Genomic DNA, 25671 nt, shown 5'->3' with positions numbered 1-25671 from the left:
GGCGCAGTTTTAAGTAAAGAATGACGTCAAAAATTCCTCTTCACATATCAGATTGGTGGCTAGAACTAAGACTTAAAGCAGGGATAGAATAAAAGTGTTTTAAGCAGATGCATTTGCGCCAAACTGTGGAAATACACTCACTATGAGCTGTGGACAGATTGTGAGTTGAAGGAATATTGTTCAAGAGAGATCGAGGCTACATAATACACTATGAAATATTTCTGGGCAAAAGTGGTGCTATGTTAAATCTCTGGTGGTTGAATATAAAGTTTTACTCATTTTCTTCCATAAATAATTATTGCGTAAGAGTTTATGGCAGTTGCTGGTTTTAATTCATTTTATTATGTGGAACAAGCAGTGCCTATAAACGTATTCATCTCCTGTGATATTTTACACTTTAACTGATTTTATAAGTGAATCATTGGCAATATAATCTGTCTTTTTTGACAAAAACTTACAGAAAACCTTTTTAATGTAAAATGAAAACAGATTTCTACAAAGTAATGTCAATTAAATCAAAACATTTAATGTAAAACAGGTGCCTGCATATAGCATCATCTCCTTCAAGTCAGTATTTAGTAGAGACACCTTTGGCTGCAATCACAGCACTGAGTCTGTGTGGACAGGTCTTTGTCAGGCTTGCATATCTGGACTCTGCAATTTTACTCCACTCTTCTCTGTAAAACTGCTCAAGCTCTGTCAGGTTGAATGGGGATCGGGTGTGAACAGCCCTTTTCAAGTCCAGCCACAAATTCTCTATCAAATTGAGGTCTGGGCTTTGACTGGGCCACTCCTGAACATTCCTTGTTGTCTTAAAAAACATTTTTGTCTAACTTTCGCTGTATGCTTCAGGTAATTATCTTGGTTGAAAATCAATCTTCTCCCAAGCCATAGTTCTCTTGCAGACTGAATCAGATTTTCCCTTCAAGATTTTTCTATCTTTTGCTGCATACATTTCACCCTCTACCTTTACAAACCGTCCAGGGCCGCTGCAGAGAAGCATCCCCAAAGCATGATGCTGCCACCACTGTGATTAACAGTGGGGATGGTGTGTTTGTGGTAATGTGCAGTGTTTGGTGTTCTGTGTGATGGTCAGAAAGCCTTATTTTGGTCTCTCAGACCAAAGAACTTTCTTCCACTTGACCATGGAGTCTCTCACATGCTTTTAATATGAGTTCTCTTCAACTTTGACACCCTTCCATTAAGCTTTAACTGGTGAAGAACCCGGCCAACAATTGTTGAATGCAGAGTCTCTCCCATCTCAGCAGCTGAAGCTTGTAACTCAGAGTAGTCATAGGTGTCTTGGTGGCCTCTCTTACTTGTCTCCCTTCTTGCATGAGGACGGTTTGATGTAGGCAGATTTACACATGAGCCATATTCCTTCCATTTCTTAATAATGGATTTGACTGAAATCTGGATGTTTAGTACCATGGAAATATTTTGTATCCATCCCCTGACTTATACTTTTCAATAACCTTTTCTCTGAGTTGCTTGGTGTGTTCTTTTGTCTTTGTAACAAAATGGTAGCCAGGAATACTGATTTACCAGTCACTGGAACTTCCAGACACATGGGATCTCCATTTCACTATTTGTGAGACTACTTGCACCAGAGTGGCTGGACCTCTGTTGAGTTAGGTCAGTATCTTTAAAGGGGGTAAATATTTTTGCAATCACTTACTTTACAATACAGATTTTGTTTAATTGACATAACTGTAAAAATGGTTTTGCCAATTATGTTGACAATGCTTGATTTATAACACCAATCAAAGGGTAACACATCCAAGATGGTACTTTTGTCATTTCGATACAGACACAAATTCCAAGAAATAGTGGGCAGAGTCCAGTCAGGGCACGCAGGCACTGGATGTGGTGATCAACCCAAATTTTGGTCGAAAGCCAGAAAGAAAGAGAGGAAGGAGTTTATTGTTGTGGCGATCAGAGGATGGAGCGGGAGAAGTAGAATTAAGGCACTGGTGCTGAACAACATGGGAGGATGTTACAAGCCAATAAATCAGCTGGATAGACTTCTGGAGGCTGCCTCAAGCCAGGCTCAGCTTTCTCATTAAGACAACATATGACACCCTGCTCTGTTCCGGAAATCTCCAGCAGTGGCTGGGCACAGACCAGACTTGTGAACTCTGTGGGACCACCCAGGCTCTCCTCCAGCATACTCTGACAGGCTGCAAGACTGCACTGACACAGGCCAGTACAAGTGGAAGCACGATCAAGTGCTGAGGAGGCTGACAGAGCTGATGGAGAGGAGGAAGGAAGCATGCCAAGAAAGCCTACCAGAGACCACCAAAGATTTTCTTCCTCCAGCAAGGAGAAACTGCAGAGTTCATCCAAAGCAGACAAGCTCAGGTCTGATTCACACAACCAATAAGGCATAGTTTTCATGCAGGGAGCCAATCACAGTGACCCTATGAGGAGAGTCATCAGAAAAGTTTCAAACTAGCATCACCCATTTTCTGTGTTTTTACCCCATGTAAACGCTCATGTTGTTTACTGCTATTTTACATCAGCAGATTCAGTTAGTGAAACGGGGATCAGCTGGGTGCAGAGAACAAGTTGCAAGTGATTGTAGTAAAAAGACACCTGTGTCTGTAAGGTCCAGTCACTGGTGAATCAGTAGTCCTGGCTATCATTACACCATAAGGACAAAAGAACACTCAAAGCAACTGAGAGAAAAGATGATTAAAAGTCAGGGGATGAGTTTGGGGACCTCTGAGACCAATATAAACTTGTCTTAAAAGGGTAAAATATGTCCCCTTTAAAGACAACAAGGGGAACGTTTGGGAGTAGCCCAGTCAAAGCCCAGACCTAAATTCAATAGAGAGTTTGTGGCTGAACTAGAAAAGGGCTGTTCACACTTGATCCCTACACAACCTGACAGAGCTTGAGCAGTTATGAAAAGAGGGTGTAAAATTGCAGAGTCCAGATGTGGAAGCCTGATTGGGACCTATCCATTCAGACTCTGTGATTGTGGTTAAAGGTTTATTTACTAAATGCTAACTTGAATGGGGTAAATATTTATGCAGTCACTTATTTTACATTACATAATTCTACTTAACTGACATTGTAGAAATCTTTTTCACTTTGACATTAAAGACTTTTTTGTCATTTTTTGCCGAAAAAAGCAAATTTATAAAATCAATAAAAGGGTAAAACATTCAAGGGGCACTAAAAATAGCATAATAAAGAGTATAGTCTAGACATGCCCTGTTTGTGAAGTGTCCTGAGATAAAACTGGCTATGGCTTGGTGCTGAACAAGTAAATATTGATTGACCAAATGAGTTATTTTCCTTGCTAATACCAGGTACATTTGCAGTTTAATGGTTTAAATAAATGACAGGAGTAAACAGCAGTCCCAGATGTGTCTTATTCTGTAGAGCTGCTGACATATTGGCCTATATGCCTGTTTTCTGCAAAGCACACGAACTCTGTAATGAAAATCAGAAACAACAAAACACTTTAAGTTTCAACACCCATTTATTTATTCGCCTTATTTTTTCTTGACAACTTTAGTTACGTGTCCACAGACATGAGAAAGAACTCGAGAACACTTAAAAGAGAAACGTGAGCACTGAGATTAAGACTTCATCACAGGCTGGGACCTGAGTCTGCTTCTGTCAAAGCAGCTCAGAGCAAACGAGCAAAAACCCGGGACCACCTACCCGCCTAGTTAATAACCACCCCCATCCAAACTGAGCTGAAATGTGCAAAACAGACCCCTTGGTTCTCTTTGCTCTGCGGTGACACTTGACGAAGCAGCAGGCCCTGTTATTCTTATTCATCATGGTATACACAGGAAGAGAGAGTTAATATCATCTGTGTGATGAGAGCCAACACAGAAAATCTCCATTTATATACAAGACAGAGCCAAGAGGAAGGTTTCCAGTTAGTCATTACAAGGATCATGAATGACGATACTTTACAAGCAGCACTTTGGGAGGGGTTGGGATTAGGGTGGAGGGGTTAGGGTGAGGGTGGGCTGTTGTCTATAGCAAGCGATAAGGCAGGAAAGAGGGACAGCAGAAGATAAATGGACCTGCATGCTTCGATCCAGAGCTATGACAGTTAAAAAGCAGCCAGAAATATGATAAGCAACTCATTAACCTTTTGGTATTTACTGGCCATTGCACTAAAGCGATCTCATTTGAAGTTTTTTCTCTTTTTTTTAACACCATACCCTTGAAATATTTGGGCTGGAAGCATGGAAAGTCATCCACAAGATGTACACTAAAAAAATCACTTCTGTTTTGTGCTGTGTTGTTGGGGTTTGATAGCTGAGGTTAAAAAAACAGCAATAATCTTATCATTTCCTCTTTAGGACAGGATTTTCCATACATTCTCAGCATATGATCGTATGAAACCATAATAAATAAAGATGCCTTGTCCATAAGTGCAATATACTTTAAGAACATAATCCATCCTTTAAAATCCATAAATAAAACTTTACATTTGTCTTCTGTTCCAGGCAGACAAAGTACAGGATATGTCTGTGTGCATTTACAAATCAAATACAGTGAAACACACCAAGATGGCACAAAACGATTTAGTAAGCATTAGCAAATCGAGTCATTTCTAAGGGCAGATTATCATTTAAACAGAGTTTTTTAAGTATCAGGCAGCATAGCTTAGCAGGTTGGTTGGCCTGCAGCATAATGAGCCCTGAATACTCTCTTTGAGCTGATTCTGAGTCTGATTTGACAAAAACCTGATCATAACCAGTAGGACTGGGAACAAGAGTAAAAGGAGAAAGACAAAGTGGCTGGCTGACCACGTCTTTGAGTAAATGTTAGAAAAGAAAATGTTTAGCACAAAATAATGCCATTGATAATGCTACATTCAGGATGTGATAACACACTCTGCTCACAAAATGATATGAATGATAATACTGGGTTTGTATTCTAATTTCCCCACATTTTATTATGGTTTTACACTTTTACAATGACATATGTCAATGTTTGAATAAATGCAATTCTTTCAGTTTAATTCGCCGGCAATAAAACGGCAAGATATCCCTTTCCTTTAACCAGCTTCATAAACAGAAGTAATACTGTTTTTACATTTTGATGTTCCATAGAAACTTAAATATAAATGCATACTTTCTCGTTTAAAATGACACTGATAAGTGCTGCTGCATCAGAAACTGACATCAAACATTTGAAGCTAAAAGCAGATAGTGCTATGTGATTATTAAAAAGAAGTATGACAGCATCTATATTTGGCTGATCTATTCACATTTTGTGCTGATTTTTAATTGTATCGTGAAGCATTGTTACATCCCGAATAATAATATCAGACTTACAAACATGGTAAAATTTTCTAAAAGCCCATTTCAGATCATTATTTAGAACAAGAGTAAGGAATTTGTTTCATTTCTCTACTATAATCATAACACTGTTTTCAAACCATCATTTGGCGCCATCTTGGTAAGGTGCAAAAACAATAAGCATCTGTTAAAAGCATTTCAATACCATCCCTGCACATAAAATCTGTGAGCTACCATACTGTACTGGTTTGAGACACAAGCTTCAGGCTGTAAAATATCAAGCAGCTACAGTACAAAAGCTGAGAGAGGGGGTTCTCTTAAAAAGCCACATTTACAATGATAATGAGATATATGCTTTACTGTACTGCTATACCAACATACTATAGAGCATCATTGATAATATTCACTCTCCAAAATCCTCAATATAAAAAAGAGCTGTAGCCACTACTTTTACTCTACACAAGAGCTGAATCTGACACGTGTTGCTAACTTGATGTTCGAGTTGATGATAAAAGAGGGAGAGAAGAAAAAGAGATGAAGAGAGGGAGGCACTATCTGGTGCATGGACAACGCTCTTGTCCACTCAAAGCAACTCACACAGATTACAGGTCCATGGTAAATTAAAATTTCAGCTACAAGACGAGACTTATATAGAAAAAGAACCAGATGTAGCAACTCTGCTAACTCATAGCAGACTGAATAAAAGCTTCTTTGCTTACTCAAAACACTGCCAGTGCAGTTCTCCTGGTGTATTTAAGATTAAAGGTTAATTTATGATTGGTTAGTGTGAAGAAACACTTCAACCTTAAGGAAGAGAAAAAACAGACATGTTGATCAATAACCCTTAAAGATGGGCATCACTTCAGTCCTTGTGAGGAACGGCACACTCAAGATCTACTGAGTCAAACTAAAGCTGCATTTACATCAATAGGGCTGATTCAGTTCCTTTCGACACACAATAACATCTGTTTCTACAGTTAAAAGTTGGTAAAGTTACCAAATTAACCAATCTGTACTATCATCACATTTCTGTTAGGGCACATATCTGACTGTAGAGAGTGAAGCTAGACCTACTGCAGCCCATTCCTAAGCATAAAACACACCAAACCATACCACTTAGTGGAAATGCACCATAAAAGTTAGTGCCATAGGTGTAGCACAAATCCTGGAAACAAGGGAAACCCGCTAGCCTAGCTTTATTTAAGGTCCAGTTACCAGCAGCTCTTAGGCTCACATTATATAAAGTTTGTATTTTCCTTTCCCTGGAAGTTTTTGCCAACACAACTTCCAGTAATATCAGGACATTTTACATCTACCTAACCCTCAAGCTTAAGAGGCGCTGGTATACAGGTTTTACGTTCTGCACAGTCGCTATGCTAAGCCCAGCTAACATGTAGCTTAGCTTCACATGTACTGCACGTAGTGGCATCTCTTAACAAGAAAGAGAACATGTCAACATTTGTCCATAACATCTTAAACCCAGCACACATACAAAATGATTTAAAACAGTTAAAAATAGCTTTGGTTAAAACAACAGAGTAAATAAAACAGTACATTAACTCAATAAAGACGATAAAGTGCCATGCAACAAAACTGATCAACGCCCCTGTCACTAGTAAGTAACAGTGCAGTGAAACAACAACAGGGACAATAAATAGGATTATCATTTACACAGGGATTAAAGAAAGCACATACTGGGAGCAAGGCAGCCAGATGAATTATTTCTCTGGATACTGGGTTATTTTTGTGGAACCAGTTACAAAAACATAAGCATAATGTACCACTTCATCCTGACCTCCCTCATGCTACTTCATGTTAAATTGGCAGATCTGTTTGCTATCTGAGACCTCTGCAGTTAGGCAAGTCCACACTGAGGTAATGTACAGTATATAATAGGTGCATGTTTCTTCTTTGCACTGTTATGCGTTTTTAATGATAAACACATAACTTGGATTTGTTAATGAAGTAATAATGAGTAAAGAAGGGACTGACCACATATGAACTCTCTACAGGTAACAGGTAGCCTCACAGATGGCAGACGTCTACATGTATAATGACTAAAAGAAGTCCCGAGTCCCAGCAGAGGAGAGTTAATGAACAGGTTTGGGAGTTTAGTTTGTTGTATGTCTCTTCTAAGAGGGAGCACAGCATGCAGGGACTTTAGGTTGTGACTGCAAAACAAGAGAGAGGAGGGGGGTCTTTTTAGGCTTTAGGATGAGCACTCGTGGGTCTTTTTGGAGTGGGGAGGGGTCATCATATGGTAGGTTATTTAAATGTTTTTTGTATAATTTGTTTATATGTGTTAAGTTTATTAGAGGAGGGCGGTGAGTGGAGCGTTCAGATTGTTTTGTTTCTTTGTTTTCCACCAGGTCCTTTCACCTCTCACATCCTCTGAGCAGCCGGGGCCGACTGGACTGACTTTCTCCGAGAGAGCTTTGACCTAAACAGAGGAGAGCAAAGACACCATATGTAAACATTTGTATCTCCTTCAGAGTTTTATTTCTTGAAACTTTTAAGTTTTACTGATTCTTGTTTGTGCATACATGACAGTGTTGTGCAAATGAGTAAAGAGTAAAGTTAGTGCATTATCAAATAAGTAAGTGTCCAGATCCAGCATCTTCAAGCAGATGTATTGATATAAGTGCAGGTGTCATGAGGAATTCATAGTAGGTCATAAATCTTTAATTTCTTCTATTTGCTATTGAAAACTTCTCTTAGTCTTAAATGGTATGTCATTTTTTTGCATGGTATAAGCCTTTCTTATAATTTCAAAATGTTGTTGGGTTACTTTTGCACCAGCTTCTTGTTTTTACCTGTAACAGCCCAATAAACAGTGCCCACCCACTTTTTTTCTGGTTCTAAGTTCCAGGAAGTGAAATTTGCCATTCAAATCCCCCATAGACATTTAACAAAATCCTTATCACAAAGCTTTTAATACATGAACCAAGCTAACCAGCTACCTGAACATTCAGGGCTATAAAACCCTTGATTTTGTGCTAAAATTGCATTTGAAAACAGAAAGGGGCAAAGGTACAAGACTGTACATATTACTTTACAAAGTGAAAGGAACTGCGTGTCCCAAAATCTATTGCGATTCATCTGTTTTTTGTTTAGGATACTTTTTAAAGATTTGAAAGCGAACGGTATCCTACATGTAAAACAACAAAGTGTTTATATTTGAAATGAAAGTGTAATGTAGTAATTTGTGTATTTATTGCTTAACACTACGCTGGCATGCATTGTCATCATCAACAGTTCGACAGCCTTTGTCCACAGGTTCTGTAGACATTCCCATGGTAACTGGACTTCCAAACCAATCAGAGACTTTGCTGTAACATGCAAGGATCGTGGGTATTCTACTATTTTGGACTGAGATTGCAAATAAACTAGGTTTTTCTTGACTAGAGGCAGATATCTTACAAACTTTTGTCTTCTACAGGAGCATATGTCATCGTTTCACACTCAGGTATCTTGTGGTAAGTCTAATATGGATACTTCCGATAATATGGCTTAAAATCAAATCCACTATGGAGAAAATGAATGGGATTTTTACTTCCGGAAATACACAGTCCTGTATCTTGAGACAACTAGATTTTTTCACCCAGCTATTCATTCATGTGTTGTGTTTCACACGTCTAACCATTTTTCTGTTATGATTACAATCATTAAGGATCCAATCATTAAGGTCCCTATCCCACTTTTGCTTAGAGAACAAGAATCTCAACTAGAGATGCACTGACTGTGAAAAATAGGGCTGATACCAATTTGTAGTTTGTATTGTTTATTTATATCAAATCAAAGCTTAGTGAGTGTATTTGTAATGTGTCTGTTTTAACTTCACGTTCATTATTTCCTTGTAGGGACTGGACTGGTATATCTGCTACAGTCATCTCAATATCCTTCCACTTGATACACAACACTTGACATTTGGTCAAGCTATATTTCTGAACTGTAATAAAGGGATGAATAATTTTAAACTTCTGACATTTTGCTCCTGTATTTCTCACCTGATGGTGCCGGCTAGCAGAGGGTTAAAAGCGTACAGCCAGTCGTGCATCTCTTTGTCATTGGTGGCCTGCAGCAGAATCCCTCGGTGCTCAGTGCACACAGCAAACGTGTTTGGAGTCTGGACGAGTAAAATCCAAAGGTTACTTCAGCTTATTCTGGTTTATTGTGATGATATTAGTTTATAGATGTAAAACTCAGCCATACCCGCAGTAAGGTCTGTTTGTCCTCACTGTATTCCACCTTAGCAGATGACAGGTTGATGACCGCTCTCTCCACGCTGTCCCTCTCGCTGCGGTACAGGTAGACGTAGGGTCTGCGCACCACCACATAACGCTTCACCCAGCCACTGGTATGTGGCTCCAGAAAGTGCAGGTAGCCTTTCTTTGACACTATGGGGCTGTTCAGGATAAAAGAAATACCAACATTAACACAAATATCCCCACTGATTACCACACAATTTCATAGCTGATTTTAATTTTAATTTTCAAATAGTTCAATGAATGAAGTTTTGGCTAAAGTCTGACCTGACACGAATCTCCTGGATATCAGGAACAAATGTGCATCCTTTGAGAGCTTTCTTTCTGTCCACAGGGCTGTATGGATCCAGATCAGGTGTGGATGCTTCTGAACTGGGTTCAGTGTGTCTACATGTCAGAAAACAACACAGTCAAACAGGGAAGAAAGAACGAAGGACTGATGACAGAACATGCAGTTTCAGTTGTTTCCTAATTGTTTTTAATCGAGTATTATTACTTTGCTACTTTTCTAGCACATTTCAGTGTGAATTTTCACACTATTTAGTCCAATAAATTAATCAAACCAAAAAACATTTGTGATATTAAGATATAAACAAAAAAAAGACAATCAACTTGTAAAAGACGATTTTCTGCCACAGATCAATTCACTCTATAGCAAAAAAGACTGATTCTTGTGGTTAAATGTTACTGAGCAGAAATGGTTGTCTATTATATTTACAAAATAATACAATGCAATATAAGGAGCTTTCCTGATGAATGTATACTTATAATTTTTAATACTTTAAGAATATTTTGCTGATAATCAATCACTTCATTATAATGGATGCTAAAGCTGTATTTCCATCAAGCAGCCTGGTTCAGTTTAGTATGGTTTGTTTGATTAATAAAATTATAGTAATTTCCCACAAATGGGAGATAATTTTATGGCCGCAACCTTAATAAATTTGTTTATCATTTTTGTTTCTCTGTCCCTCTCCTCTTCCTGCTTTTCTCCCACAACTTCCCCTCCTTCCAGCCCTTTCCAAAACCAGCACAGCTTCAGCATAGGACCGTCATCACGAGTCTGGTCTGCTCAACATTCAAGCCTATTAAATGAAGGTTTATGTCACTACTGTAAGAGTGCTAAACACTGCTAGTGCTGTGTTTATGGTGATTAAAGCTGGTCTTTATCATAACATGGTTTATTTGTAGTCTTTATTATAATATTAATGATTAACGCTGGTCTTTATTATGATAGGCCACAACAGGGAGTAAGGTCTAGACCTGCCCTATTTGTAAAGTGTCTTGCGATAACTTTGGTTATGAAATGGTGCTATACAAAAAAACACTGATTAATACACAATAGCCGCATTTTTCATTTTCAAAAGTTACAAAAGATACCAAAATAACAGATCCTTACTGACCAGCTTTTTTGGCATCCTTTGGTTGGGCTACGAGTGTACCTACCTGGCCCTCACTTTGGTCTGTTAATCAGTTCAGAATCTTCTCTTCCCATGCAATCATGGTAATAATGGAAAAACCCAAAACAAGCTTTTCTCCCTCATATAGTTATAAATATGCTTTTTAAGGAAACTTTGATTTACCATTTAACAAATAAATCTTGTGAAGTACTGGTTAGATTAAAATAAAAACTTAAGTTTAAGTTTGCAAGTTACAAGCTGTAGTGATTTGTCGCTGTTTCATGAAAGCCAGCTCATAAATGTGATGACAGGTTTCTTTTTTTGGTTAATAGACAAAAGACAAAATGGTGTCAAAGAAAGAGCCATTTGAGAGCCAAAAGACTCACTCTTATTACTGAGCTAAATAATCCAGATCGCTGAAAAGTGCCTAAATGCCCATCACTCTGGGTACGGCTGGATAGAAAACGGCTGTGGAAATGCAAGCAAGGTGGGTTTATTGAATTAATTCATGGAAGACTGTACTGAACAAAACTGTACCACTCGGTGGAAACAAACGCAAATACCTGAAACCAGTGAGGCTCCTGTCCTGCATTAATGTGACTGAAACAACATACAAAGATACTAACCTGATGTCATAATGCCCCTCAACCAGTGAGGGACAGGTAGAGGATGGAGTGAGCGTGCTGAGTCCAGACGAGGAGGAGTCTCTCATCAGTGAAGCAGACATCTCAGAGAGCTAAAAACAAAAACACCCACACACAACCACACAGAGACACATTCACAAAAAATCACACATGGAGAAGCACACACAAGACCAGAGGGACAAATACAGAAACAGACATAACATACCAATACCAAACAGTTAAGAACGTACAACACAGACATGCATTCAGAGAACAACTCAATTAGATAATATGTCTTCTACTAGAAATGTACGTAATGTCTGAACCATTTAATATCACACTTTATCTAGACTAAGAGCCCCTCTCTGGTTAATATGTTGTTACAGAGGACATGCAGGAGGATTATCAGGTTAGTGGGAGCCTCGCAGACACTAAAGAGGAGTGGTGAGGAGCAGCGAGGGATGAGGAGAGGAGAAGGTAAAACTAAAGGGTGCAAGGGAAGACTTAAGCAGTATACCTGTTTTACAAAAATTCAGAGTTATTGTGGGGAATATTTAGCTCAGGACCACTGTGTTGTTATGAAGATGCATGATGGGATAATAACCAGAAATGTATGGATAAAAGGGACAAAATAATGCATGATAATGGCAGAGAGTGGTTGCGGGGCTTTATTATTTTGTTAAGGTACAGTGGTAGAGGCTAAAGGTTCAGAGGATTAACGGGCCGGGTTAGCAGGCCTAGGCTGGGGCTCACCTTGCTCTCACTGGCACTGCTGCTCACCTGGCTGTACTCCCTGTTGAAGGTGTGCATCAGCAGACGCAGACACTGCAGAGAGAGAGCAAAAAAGTTCTTACGATGTTGACCAATGGTGAGTTTCAGATTTGACCTGTGGAGGTCTCAGAGGGCAGCAGTCACCTTGGCAGCCAGCTCCCTCTGCCTCTGGTTGGGGCTTTCAGGGGTTGGGGGGATACTTCCAGGACTGTGGCTAAGGACGGGGCTCTTTGCAAAGTCGCTGATGTCGCTGTTCTTGTAAAGTGCATCCTGTCCTGCCTGCAGGGTCGCCTCCAGCTTCTCCCTTAGCAGCAGGTAGTGCCTGGTCTTCTCCACCTAAAATCACCAGCAAGCACAGGTTTAATGTCAGTATTTCTGAAATCAAGAGAGGCACAGCAGGTATTTGACTGGAAATGATGAGACTTGATGACTCACACAAGAAGGTATTAAAGATAACGTTCCTTTGTTGAGACATAAATGCACCAATAAATGGCTTCTGTGTCTTTCTAAACAAGTTTCACTCCAACATTTTGCTGCATTCATGTAAACTGACTTTTACTATTTATCAGTGGAAGAAGTCAGAAACTGAAGGGGAAAATATATGCACCTTAGAGTGACTCACTTTTTTTTCCTGGTAGGGTTGTCATGATACCATTAGGCACACTTCACTGGTTTCTTTCTTGTTTTTAATAACTAAATGATGCCCACAAACTCCCTCCAGTATACTTTTTCAATTGCACAAATGCTTTCTCTTTCCCTCTGAAGAGTCTTTTTAAATCTTGTTTCTTTCAGAGAGCATCGATTATTCAATAATGAACATTATATCATTGTTCAAACAGATGGTACCTGAAAGTAGTAAATAGACATTTTGACAACTTTAGCTCTTGAGGTAAAGAAACAATACCACTAAACATCACAAAAAACTGAAATCTGTATCATAATTTGGCATATATGGTCTTACGTTTGCTGAGGAAAACTCTCACCACAAAAAGCTTTAAAAATGGTTTGTTCCCTCATGCTGGCAGTTGTTCTGGTTTCCACTTCACAGCTGAATTTGGTAACTGATAACTGGTCAAATTTCTGGTTCCTTGTTACAAACCAAAGCTCAATTCAACAGTCATTGTGACTTTATCAAAATATTATTGCTCCACCTATTCCAACAACCACACATCCCCTTGCCCTTTCATCTTTTAATAAACCTCTTCAAGACTACAAACTGACCTCCTGCAGTAAACTGAGTTTTTCCAGTTCCCACTGGTGATCCAAGATGAGACTGTCACTGCGAGGCCTCCATCCAGCCAGGTTCTCCTCTCCCCTTACATATGCCACAGAGGTGTCCAACACACGCCTGCGACGACGCTGCATACCTAAAGAAGTACAAGAATCACACAGAGAGTGAAGATTTCAACAGAGTTAAAGAGAAGATTCCTTTGTTATTTTCTTAGATTTGGGTCTCACCTGGACTTCCGTTGTCCGCCACATGGCAGAGGGTGACTTCATAGACTCCAGTGACACGATTGCTGGAAAACAAAGAAAGGATATTTTGAATTAGATTTCTGATAGAAGTAACTGGCCAAATGACAGCTTTATTGTCAATTAATCTAATACTTTTCTTAGACAGAGAGGTTGAGGAGGAGACAATATCAGTACCTCTCAGAAGGCCTGAGGCAGCCGGTGCTGAAGAGGTTTCTGATGGAGCGCGAGGCTGGCAGCTTGGCATCCCGGGAATAAAACACCATGCAGAAATCTTTGGTAATCACTGTTGGCTGAGTGCAGTTCTCCATCTGATAAAAATATATCAGACAAAAGTAGTCAGAATGAGTCCACTAGGCTGCAGTCTGTCTAGTTGTAAAAACACTTCACAGAAAAAATGTTAAAGGAAAATGACTAGCATTATATGATAAGTGTAGTACCTCTAGATAAGCAGACAGGGTGATGTAGATCTTCTCCCCATAGGGAGTGACTCTGTTCAGAAGCAGAGAGTTGTGCATGGAGCTGTCCCACGCTGCATCAAACCGGTAGAAAGTTCTGAATCATGATAAATACTTATGTTATTATCTGTAAGAATTATATCAAGCGTGGAAAAAGTCCGCCTCATGAAAAGCCTGTAAGCGTATGAATATTTTGTTGTCAAAAACAAATTTAGTTAAGATAAAAAAAAAAAAGAATGATTGTTATTTATACCTATGGTCAACTCCCAAGGAGACGCTGCCGTTAACAAAGAATGAAGAGAAACAGAACAAGAGTTAGAATCTTTAACATGAGGATGTTAAAGGTTTGAACGCAGCAAATAATACATTTCTGTGCAAAATGAAAATATGCAAAGCCAAAATATATTTGCAAAAAGCAGGATTTGTTAAAAATCATAAAGGGACTAACGCTGTTTGTCAAGTAATAAAAATCATACTTGTCATTGTGTTTTGGCCAGAAGTATCCAGACGACAGGATGTTGAGGGAGAGGATGTTTGGGTCTATGATGGTCTCATCAGCCTCTGGTGTGTTTCTAATACGACCTGAATACACATAAGTCATGATTAAATTATTTGTTCTGTAGATTTTTATGTTTAAGGCAAAATATTTTAAATTGTCCTTCATGACTTACCAATAACCAGCTCCTTCACTTCTTTCCACTCAATGTCGTTCCCTGTTTCATGTGCGATGGTTACAGTGATCCTCCTCTGAATGCCCTGTGGAGACGAGAGAAGATGGCAGATAAAACACCGGTTTACTGAAACACAATAAGTATTTCATAAGCAAAGAACACAGTACTAAAAGTATTTTAATGAAAATGGTGCAGTTGACTCAGAGATAGAACAAAATATGTAATGAAACAAAGGGACTGAGACATATCCTGCAAAATAAAAGCAAATCATAGATTTTCTTGCCTCATATTTTTTCCAGGCACACATCTGTGACCCACTGAAAATGGCTTCACGACCCACTTTTGGGTCCTGACACTCCAGCTGGGAACCAGTGTGCTGAAGGATATGGCTAACATGGTTGACAAGTTGATACCATAGCAACCCAGAAATGTCTCAGTGTTGAGTTAGGAGACACTCTGAGCAGTCAGCTGCTGCAGATTGTCTGTTTTTTCTATCAAAATCAGGCTTCCTAATATATGAGAGCTACAGTAGAATGCAGAAGCAGCTAGCACTCATAAACCAATAGCTTCACTTCTGCTAAATCTTTAATAATGTCCAGTTTTATCCTCACATTAAAATATTATTACTGCTGGTTGAAAAAGTAAGACTGCTGAATCAAACTCGCAAAGCTTTTGGTTTGAAAAGATAATAAGTAAAATAATAATGTCTATGTCCCAGATCTTTAAATCAAAGATCTCAAAAGGCAACGATACCATGCTAAGAAAATATCAGCTGATATCAAGAAAAAGAGTATATTACAAACATGATGATAAATTGGAGTGACAAGGTCTGACCTGGTGTAGGAGGAACGTGCCATGGCAGGGCATCCCGGTTCTGTGGTCAACAACAGCTGGGATGTAGCTGGTAGTAAATAGATAATTGTAAAGTGTTAGCATTCCAGTGTTAAACTGAGATGATCCTTGTGCAACACTTTTACTCATGTGTAGGATCCACTAATAGCAGCTCTAAAGACGTGACTCACTCTCCGTTAGCTTCAAGCTCACAGATCTCAAAGAACACCATGAGGTCATATTTGGCGTGACACGGTCCTGCAGTGGAGCGAGTCAGAGTGCTGAGCTTTGTGGCCGGCACTAAAGGAGACACGAGAGGACAGATTAATGTGTGATGAACAAAAATACAATAAATCAAGCTGAGCAGAGCTGAATATCAAAATGGTGGCAGAAAGCAAGTGCACTCATGGTAGAAACGAAAACAGGTATAATGTGTATGTGCAGTAAAATCTTTTTTTTTTTTTTTTTCCTTTTTTTTTTGAGTAAGGACAGTGACATGCAGGAAAGAAGCAGCAAGTTGGACTTTTAACCAGGTTGTAGACCTTGGGGACTTTAGCCTCTGTACATAGAGCATGCAATACAACCACTACACAATGTGTACCACAAAATACTTTTTTTATTTTCTCTTTTACATTAATTTTAAAGGCGCCAGTTTAGCTCAATTGGTAGAGCAGATGTCCTAATACAGAATTTACAGTCCTCAAAACACTGGTCACAGATTAAATCTTGGTCCTAGCACTATTTGGTGCAAGTCTTCCCCACATTTCCTGCCTCACTTCAGCTGCCCTATCAAAATAAAGGCAAAAATACGTAAAGAACAATCTTTAGAAATTAGCAATTTTGGATCTACTGCTCACCTGGTTTGGATAAGGGCATGACTCTGGGGAACTGCCTCCTGGTAGGTCTCAGTGGACTGAAAGACAAAGACCAACTATTTTAGGAGAATTTCTTTCATGTAAACTTTAATCAGCTTTTTAAAAAGGGAAGATTCATTCCTAACCTGATGAGGTCTTTGCAGAGCGGAGGGAAAGGCTGTTTCTGATAATGACCGAAAACCTCAAAGACGATGGGCTGGGTTTTGATGTACTCCACAAAGGACTTTGTCACCTCAACTGTGATCTAACAGAGAAATGTGGACACAGAAGCAACCAAGGGAGCAGTGATAAGAAAAGTTAAATCCTGCAACAGTAGGTTTGGGTAATGTTTGTTAAAGTAGCTCTAGGTGCTATTTTCAGTCTTTACATTTTGAACGTGGTAGAAGCCGAGTGGAGGTCCTCTGCCTGTGTTCTTCAGTGGCTCAGTAGAGAAAGCTTCATCGTGGCGGTGAATGAAGCTGAACAAAGGAAAGCAATTAAATATACAAAAGGCTGAAGTCATTCAGATAGTAAAATCCCTCTGTAGAGCATTATATTAAAGAACAATGTTTTGGATGCCTAAGTTGAGTTTTGCATTTTGTCCTGTTGAGGCCAGAAGGATCAGTGGGAAACAACAGAGTGGATCTGATTCCTATGACTCTTTAATGATTGAGAGGGCACTCTGGGGGCTACTACACAAGCATAAAGCAACTGCAGCCTCTGAGGGTTAGAAATAAAGAAGTTTTTATGAATAAATATCTCCATACGTTTGTATTATTTATGAATGTCTATTTCTATACTAAAGAATATATGTTTTGTCAGAAAAAGATGATTAGTAAGAAAGAAATACCTTATATGTAGACCCTTTCAGAAAATTAATTCAGATAGAGGTTTGCACATTCAAATAAGGAAGCTGAATGGATAATTACCAATCACGACTGTTAAAGAATTGTTCAGTTTATTAAGTTTACAGTTCTTTTGTAATAGGCTTTTCATTGTTTGCAAACATTACTGCCTTCTGTCTGTTTGCTTGTCCGTAGATTAATTTCCCTTGATCCAAATGAACATTTTAAAGAAAAGTATGTGAATATTGACTCCAGTGTCCATAACCTACATGAAGTCTTCTATGTTGGCTGCTAAAACCACGAACATTCACAGCAATTAGCAGCCCAAAGGCTAGGCCTCCATACATGTAGGCTGCTAAGGATTTAGCATGAGGCTCAATGTGCCACAACCTTTAAACAGCCTTTCTTTTATCCAGGCCATTCCTCCCCTGGTGATATGGCAGGAGACTGCTGGTGGTTTTTTGGGCCTTGAGACATTCAAAGCACGACCAGGGCTTGTGGCAACACAACTACCCAACCGAACAGTGCCCTAGGTTTTGCCTATTTACCACATCCATCTCTTATTCCACCCTAAATGTGTGAACATTGTTGTTTTTTCAACATATTATCTTCCCATGCCTTGGAAATATGCAAGGACATCCAGAGCACTGGCAATCCTCCTTCCCATCTGATGGTTCACTTATGCAGGCTTACTCACCACATCTATGCCTTACTTACTTACTTAAGCCTCAAATTTTTGGCTCAAGCCTATTTAGCACAGATTAGTCCACTGACAGAAGAGAATTACTAATGAGTTAAAACTCACTTAAACTGGCAGAAAATATCTGCATATTCAGCCGAGATGCTGGACGCCTGCAGGACGGTGACTCTGAAGGTGAAGGTGCTGCCGATCTTCAGGTGGGACAGGGCTTTTTCAGGGGAGAGGTCCAGGGGAAGATCTAGGCCGAGACCTGAACTCTTCACTGGGCTGCGGGGAACCTCCAGGACTGCTACATGAGACAGAGGAGACACAGACACATTGGTGTCTGGGATTTGAGGTGGAATTATTTTTACATTACTTCCAGGATGAAAAAAATTATGTTGTACATGTTGTATGACAGAGCCCTGCTCTTTTATGACAGTAAGACGTTGATCAAACAGGCACACAGGGAAATTAAAACAGCTTTGGTGATTTTTTTTTCGATAAATATATATCAGTGCAAACACTGCATGCTCAATATATAATATGAATAATTTATATTTCTTGCTCTCTTAGATAAAACATGTGTCTTCAACTTCAATTCCTAGAAATAAAGAAAAATAAAAGGCCTGCAGACCAACAAAAGAGGGATACATCTTTCAGGATGTACACACATGTAATAAATGTTCGGTATGAACACAGGAAAGAAAGAAACATGTTTAAATGTGACATTTTATGATGTTAAATGATCTCCATACCTGGTGTTACCTCACCTGGACAGGTGTTGTTGTTGACCTCATCTGCAGAGATTCCCATCTCAGTGGTCTGTCCTTCTCCCTCCACGATTCGCAGCTCCTCCTGAGATGTGTTGGAGTGGGAAAGACCGCCAGCAGACGTCTCTGTCTGGAACTGAAAAAAGACCAAAAAACAGTCACCTTCGAGTCAGTCTAAACTAGACTGTGAATTTATCAGCTTTTTCAATGCAGGGCTTGTTCTCTGCCTCCACCGAGCAGGGTCAGAAGTCATGCAACTTAGCTCCTGGAACCTGCAGACACCACAGCTACATCAACAACTACTATCTGTCCCCAGGTGGCCTGTCTCACGCAGAAGTTTCATGCACATTACATATTCCAGGTAGATACATGGACTTCTGTCCTTTTAGACCTAAGTTTACACTATCCTTCATTTAGAAATACCCTTGTATAATTAAATGACCTTATATTCACCAGGGTGGATATAGTGTAACCCAAGGAAGAGGCTGGTAGAGCTGAAAGAGCAAATAGTTCACTACATGTGAACTATTAATGCCACTTTTCCTCACCAATTATACTTTAACTTAAGAGAGTCTGCAGGGTCCTTCTTATGTCCTTCCTCACTACAATCATTATAAGATAAGAAATTATAAAGATGCATTGTTGTTATTCTTTGTAACCTCTTTCCTACATTTATGAACTGTAAAGGACAAATCACCTTCTCAAACTGTTTGTCTTCGAAGGAGATCTTGGCGGTGCCTGACTGCCTCACACCAGAGCCGTAATCAGGGGCCTCTTCATCAGCTAAAGTGAGTAAAAACAGAGCACACGATATTAAAATAACAGCAAACAAAATAAGAATTAAAAGACATGACAGAGCAAATGTTCACAATTATTTGTACCTGAGATGGCCTGAACAGCCACTCTGAGGAAGCCTTTCACCTCTCCTTTCTCACTGACGATGGCCACACGGTGCACCAGGGGCACTGGGTACAGCAGGTTGCTCAGGTACACAAACGCCCTGAGGAGAAAGACAACGTGACTTTAGGAGGAAGCATTTCCTGAGCAATAAAAGGGTAATACTAAGAGATGAAGAGCATCTGTTGCCGTTTAGTTTGTGACGTACCTGCCGACCAGGCGGAACCAAGGGAAGCGGTCGTAGAAGGGGTCTCCTCCGGTCAGAGCATGGTCACAGTCCTCCACAGCGCTGCTGGGAAGCTCTGCAGCACGGTCGTACATTTCTCTCATAAGGTCCAGTCTCTGCCTGCAGGGGCCAGAGTAAAGGGGGGAGAAAATCAGAAAGACCTGCCATCTTTAATGTATGGGCTACTGCATAAATCAAAACCAGGAAAGACAAAATGATTTACTTTATTTAAATAAAGACTGTAATTCATCAATGAAAAATGTACCTGAGTTTCTCCAGAGTCCAGTAATGTGTTGCTCCATTCTTTTGGTCTTGTACTTCGACAGCAACAATTGTTTGTGGAAAAGGTCTCCTCTCTCTTTCTTTGGCCGCACTGGGGGGAAGGAGGTCAGGGGGAAGGGGAGAGTAGAGTGTGTCTGTCAACAGGACGAACTGGAATTGAACCTGTGGACGAAACACAAAAAACAAAACATGAGTGACTGCATCAATCATACCTTCATTATTGTGTCCAGGATTTAACATTTCTTTAAATATCATTTCAACAGAAGTGACTAAATAATATTTGACAGGAGTGCGGCTCTTTCAGCACTTCCTCTTGCTTTCCATAGTTCCAAAACACCAGCATGATTTCTCAGCTTCAGTGTAATTTTGTAAGAATGTTAAATTATTAAAAATCTAATGTGCTTTTTACTTAATAGCTTTTTAGCTACAGCAGCAATGCAACTATTCAATTCTTTCCATAGTCACCAGCAGACACCAAAAGTCCACTCTCTGCCTCTTGTTCAGACACTCAGGCAACAAAATCAAATCAAAATAAGTGACATTTTTGCTCTGAATTTGAACTAAGTGTTTATTCTTGAGTAGCGCAGGAAGGCTTTAATGATTTCATGGAGGACTGGCATGGAGAAAACACCATGTCATGTGTCTTTAAAACATATGTTTGAGCTGAGGTATAAGTCGATTAAGTTAATCAGGGAAAATCTGTTTTAGGTCTATCTACAACTTAAAATAGAAAATACACAAAGCAAATGCCACAGTGGTGGATAAGGACACTGTTTCCCAGTACCTTTTTCTTCAGCTCCACACTAATAGCGTTAGCCTCTTTGAGGAAGATGGCGTTGCCCCAAAGAAGATCCCTGAGAGAGGTGAACTGGTAAAAACGCCACTTTCTGAATGCCCATAGAGCCAGCTCAGTCTCACGAGTCGTCCATGGCACTACAAGCAAACCACATTTGATTTAATATTCAACAGAAAGCTTTATTTAAAGATGTCTGATGATTCAGTTAAAGCAGAGTGACAGTTATCACCTTCCTCTTCAGGCTCTTCTTCTTCCTCGGGAGACTCCAGGTATCGAGAGTCGACTTGTTTCTGTAGAGCCTCCAGTTTACTCTCATAATCCTGATCAAAACAAACGATACACATCAAAAAGATGAGCGTCTCGGAAACATATTCTGCTCTCAAATCTGCTGCTGATCTTGGACTCACCAGCCTCTGCTGCTCCAGTAGGTTACTGGCTTCTTCTCTTTCTTTGCGATACTGATCTTCAAGCTCCTGAAGCCTGAAAGAGATTCAAAATTGTGTGTTGTCAAAAAGAACTACGGTTAAACATTACTGAATAAAAGTGTGATAACATGATCCCATTATTGTCATTATTATTGTGTTCTCCGCACCTCTGCTCCATCTCCTGCTTCATGTCAATGCCTTGTTTCTCCAGCAGCTCTCGCTGAGCGAATGCCCAGTCCACGGGCTCCACCGGCGTCTCTGCACATGGCGTCCTCTCCCGCTCCATACGAGCCTGCTCCGGGTCGTTGAAGCGAAACACGTGGCTCTTTCCCATGATGATGCGGTTCCCTGAATAGTACAGAGGAAAACAAGGCAAAATACTTTGGCACAAGAAAATGACTGGATACAGAATAAGTAGATGGAGACTTTCATTTTTCTTTCAGTGCATTTCTGTGTTCACTCAGACACGTACCAGATCGAAGAACAATGGGAGAGGTCACTTTCTTCCCGTTGACGTATGTCTCTGATCCCTCACATGGCTCCAGAACAACGATTCCTGTAAGAGAGACGATTGAATAACTTTTACAACAAAGTTTTTAACATAAATGTAGTCCGAACAAACAGCTTTTACATGTTTATTGTTTATTGTAGTTTTGAAGAGAGAGCTGAAACCCTGTACCTTCTCCCTGAGGGCCGGTGGTGCTGCTGAATGTGCAGTGTTCATCTTTGATGAAATGGCCGCTGAGAACAATGTCTTGTCGAGTTTTGGCATTTTCTCTGCCAACTCTGAGAAATAAAGGAACCCAAGTGAGGCAAATTCCCAGAAACAGCAAACATTTGAATACAAAATAATAATAAGTAATGAAATTACAACTGACTTAGTGATGCCGTCTTTGATGTAATACAGCAGGCACTCTGACATCAGCGGGTCTTCATTCAGATTCACCAGATGAGGAGTCTAGAAGAGGCAGTCATTACAAATGTTGTTAAGAGCTTATGCTAGTTTGATTACATGTTGCATATTTATCAAAGTATTGTGCAACAGCAAAAACGAACTCACCTTCTTCGGGGAGAAGACGCCAACAGTGCCTCCATCTTCTCTCATTGCAACACCCATCTCAGCCAGCAGGGCCTCCCTATAGGATTTAGAAACACAGTCTCAAAACATTTTTCAATATCAAAATATAAGACTGAAACCATAAATCATGCCAAAATACATTTGACGAACCTTTCCATACGGATGGCCTCAGTACGTCGAAGTTTCTCCTCCCAGGTCTCATTGAGCTCTGCAATGATCTTTTCTGTTTCCTGTTGGCAAATTTGAGACAAAGCTCTAAAAAATAATGCACAATAAAACTGCATTACAAACCATAAACTGTATGCAATTTAAAATGGATGACAAAAGTGATGCAAAACTATCATAGCTCTCTCTACTGGCTGGTAAGTGTTAATCACCTATTCCATCACGATAGGATATAATCTCAATATTTTGGACAATAATACAATATTTTCAAAATCTGCCACTGTATGATTTATCAATATCAGACAATTTTATGCACAAATTTCATACAGTTACCAAAAAAAAAGCGGTTTCTGAATTTAATACAAGAAGCAATCCCTTTAAACAAAAAGGACAAAGACCTGCATTTCATGACACTATTTTTTTAACCATATGTTTATTGAGTTTTTCAAGTTTAGAAAAAGAAGTGTGGAAAAAAGGAAAAAAAAAGATAATACAATTACAAAAAAAGTAAAATTAAATAGATCAAGGGCAGTTATTGTTTAAGTCTTGTCCAGTTCTATTTTTTAAATGTAAATTTTGTTTAATTAACTAAAATTGAGGGCCCCCAATTACCTTTAAATAGGGAACATAATATGAACATTTGTGAAAACATGTTGAGTATATAACAGCGAAACATTTGAAGTCCAAAACATTTTAATTTCTTCAGGCCCTCTGATCACTCTTAAGCACTAATAAATACTTTTTTTTCGCAGCCTTTGATAATCATGACAAAAAATTTTGGTCCATTATTTCATTTTAGATTTTTTCTTGAACCTTTTTACACACATGTGGACTTGAATAGTTATTTTTGCTCAATATCAGCCCTTCATACTTAACATTACGGGGCTATTTATGTGGAATATAGATTATTTGGGGTTTTGTAAGACATTATGAGATTTGAATAAAGATATGATGTTACAGTGATGAAGTTACATTATTTCTGATTTATTGTAATGTTGATTTTGATAAATGGAGGAGTTCTAGGCAAGTTTTATTTCAGTGAACGTTCCCTTGCCATAAGCAGCCTTATCATAAGAGTGAAGGGGGGTATTAAGAGAGCAGCTGCCCTGCTTGAACCATGTTGAGTTTGTACAGCTTGTATTTTCATTATAAATCTATCATGAGACATGCGGCTTCAATCTGTGCATCAAAGGAGGCATAAAGCAGCAGATATCGATGGATCGTTACACCCCTACTGGCTGGACTCAGTATGGCTCTGCCTCTTCCATACTGACAGATGAGACATAAAAATCATAAATTCAAAATACACAGCTAAAAATTTTCCTTCTCAGATGTAGTTTTGATTATTAGTCCTTCTTCATTAAGAACAATGTCTGTGTTCATTTTTTCTCTTAAGCTTAGTTAAAATTAGTTTTTCGATGCAACAAAAAGAGCATAATGCATTAATTGACAGCTCGGTTGACAAATGTGGCTCATGCATTGGTTTCTGCACCTCATTAGCAAAGTTGAGGAGGAACAGCCAGAGAAAAACATATTCAACGAGTTTATGCTCTGCATGTAGGAATTTCAGTTATGCGTATATCAGCAGCCTTTCCACCTTTTCATGTTACCTTTTATTCTAGTTAAATAAACTATTTATGTCCTGAATTTTCATTTTATTTTCCTTCAACTACTAAGTTCCTTTTTCCAGACAATCTGAACTACAACTTCATAATAAATCAAATCATCACTATTACCACAACATGAGATTTCACAGCGAGCACATAACAAAAGTCTGCATTTATTAAGAAAAAGAAAAGATTTTATTTAAAAAGTAATGGTTTATCGCTTAGCATATGAACATTTAACAAAATCTAAGAAAAGTTTTATGCAATCACATAAACTCAAGCTATTTTCAAGTAATATCTGGAAATTTAGTGGATTTTTTTCAGTATTTTGGATTCACAAGAAACATGTGGCAAACAGCTTTAGCTAAAGGTAACGTGGATTGTTTAATATTTGCTTTTTTATCATCATAATATTAAAAAAGTAGTATTGCACCCCTTTTTTTTCTATAGTGCTGGCATAGGATAAAAATACATTCAGACTCCAAACATATTTAATTATGATTTGTGAAACTCAAATGTTTTCCCTTTTCAAGCCTATAGACACTCACTATATTGATTTAGAATAACTTTGTGCATTGTTTTCCAACCAAAATATATATCACAGAAATTAAAGATAATGCTGTGTCACTTTTTCAAACATCAGCAGCTCTAACTTAAACAGTTCCAACATCAACTTTACCTTGAGTCTCTCGATGGCCTCCTCGCTGGCTGGGCTGAAGATGCGGTCGTGCAAGTTGCTGATGGAGCCGGCGCGACTGGACAGGGCTGAGAGCGATGGGGAGGGGCTCATTCCTGTCATGGCGTGGGTCACTGTGGAGAGATCACCCCTTTGATTGACAGCCTGGCGATTATTCACAAAGTTCTTGTAATCGCACAGGTCTGTCAGAAAGAGAGGCGTTGCATGGGAGTGAGCAAAACAAAGGAACAGAGGAAGGATCGAAGGAAGGACAGAAGGTTGGAGCAGACGCCGGATAATCAAGGTAGGACGTTGGGGATTGAGAGGAACACGCAGAGAAAAAGGTAAAAAGGGAAAAAAATGAGGGAACAAAAGGGAGGAGTACAAAAAAAGAAGAGAAAGCTCAAATAATGTTTCAAAGAAGCAGAGGTCATTTGCTTTCCAAGGCCAATGCAGACAGAGAAAAAAGAGCAACTCAAAGTGATAGAGCACAAAATGCCAAACGGACTGACAGTTAAAGACTTTTTTCTGTGATATAATTCACATAGACACAATCGACAGGCTTAAAGCATGAGAATGTTATGAGAAAGGAAATTAAAA

The 25671-nt window shown here is 39.2% G+C and overlaps 1 protein-coding gene across 12 annotated transcripts in view; it reads right to left on the bottom strand.

The window, feature by feature from the left end:
• Positions 1-3491: 3491 nt before the first annotated feature.
• Positions 3492-25671, bottom strand: part of kif1ab (kinesin family member 1Ab) — a 32883-nt gene continuing 10703 nt past the window's right edge. For 2 of the 12 annotated variants that reach the window (XM_041802756.1, XM_041802760.1), the window contains 35 exons: positions 25075-25205; positions 22774-22853; positions 22606-22681; positions 22424-22503; positions 22225-22331; positions 22018-22101; positions 21713-21893; positions 21528-21600; positions 21350-21440; positions 21109-21257; positions 20308-20486; positions 20025-20162; positions 19801-19919; positions 19617-19702; positions 18905-19055; positions 18273-18492; positions 17011-17101; positions 16769-16887; positions 16626-16681; positions 15960-16068; positions 15772-15838; positions 14938-15022; positions 14743-14848; positions 14520-14543; positions 14249-14363; positions 13986-14119; positions 13794-13855; positions 13557-13702; positions 12480-12671; positions 12318-12389; positions 11568-11677; positions 9809-9928; positions 9489-9681; positions 9284-9402; positions 3492-7716 (listed from right to left, as the gene is read on the bottom strand). In XM_041802756.1, the coding sequence (XP_041658690.1) occupies positions 7659-7716; positions 9284-9402; positions 9489-9681; positions 9809-9928; positions 11568-11677; positions 12318-12389; positions 12480-12671; positions 13557-13702; positions 13794-13855; positions 13986-14119; positions 14249-14363; positions 14520-14543; positions 14743-14848; positions 14938-15022; positions 15772-15838; positions 15960-16068; positions 16626-16681; positions 16769-16887; positions 17011-17101; positions 18273-18492; positions 18905-19055; positions 19617-19702; positions 19801-19919; positions 20025-20162; positions 20308-20486; positions 21109-21257; positions 21350-21440; positions 21528-21600; positions 21713-21893; positions 22018-22101; positions 22225-22331; positions 22424-22503; positions 22606-22681; positions 22774-22853; positions 25075-25205 (3923 nt within the window). In that variant the 3' untranslated portion in view covers positions 3492-7658. Of the gene's footprint in view, positions 7717-9283; positions 9403-9488; positions 9682-9808; positions 9929-11567; positions 11678-12317; positions 12390-12479; positions 12672-13556; positions 13703-13793; positions 13856-13985; positions 14120-14248; positions 14364-14519; positions 14544-14742; positions 14849-14937; positions 15023-15771; positions 15839-15959; positions 16069-16625; positions 16682-16768; positions 16888-17010; positions 17102-18272; positions 18493-18904; positions 19056-19616; positions 19703-19800; positions 19920-20024; positions 20163-20307; positions 20487-21108; positions 21258-21349; positions 21441-21527; positions 21601-21712; positions 21894-22017; positions 22102-22224; positions 22332-22423; positions 22504-22605; positions 22682-22773; positions 22854-25074; positions 25275-25671 lie in introns of all 12 variants that reach the window. The other 10 variants (XM_041802762.1, XM_041802763.1, XM_041802752.1 and 7 more) reach the window with 9 other exon arrangements.

The sequence above is a fragment of the Cheilinus undulatus genome, linkage group 13 (assembly GCF_018320785.1).
Source record: "Cheilinus undulatus linkage group 13, ASM1832078v1, whole genome shotgun sequence".
Classification (NCBI taxonomy): Eukaryota; Metazoa; Chordata; class Actinopteri; order Labriformes; family Labridae; genus Cheilinus; species Cheilinus undulatus.
The sequence above is the reverse complement of the archived record's forward strand: the minus strand, read 5'-3'. Positions and strand labels throughout refer to the sequence as shown.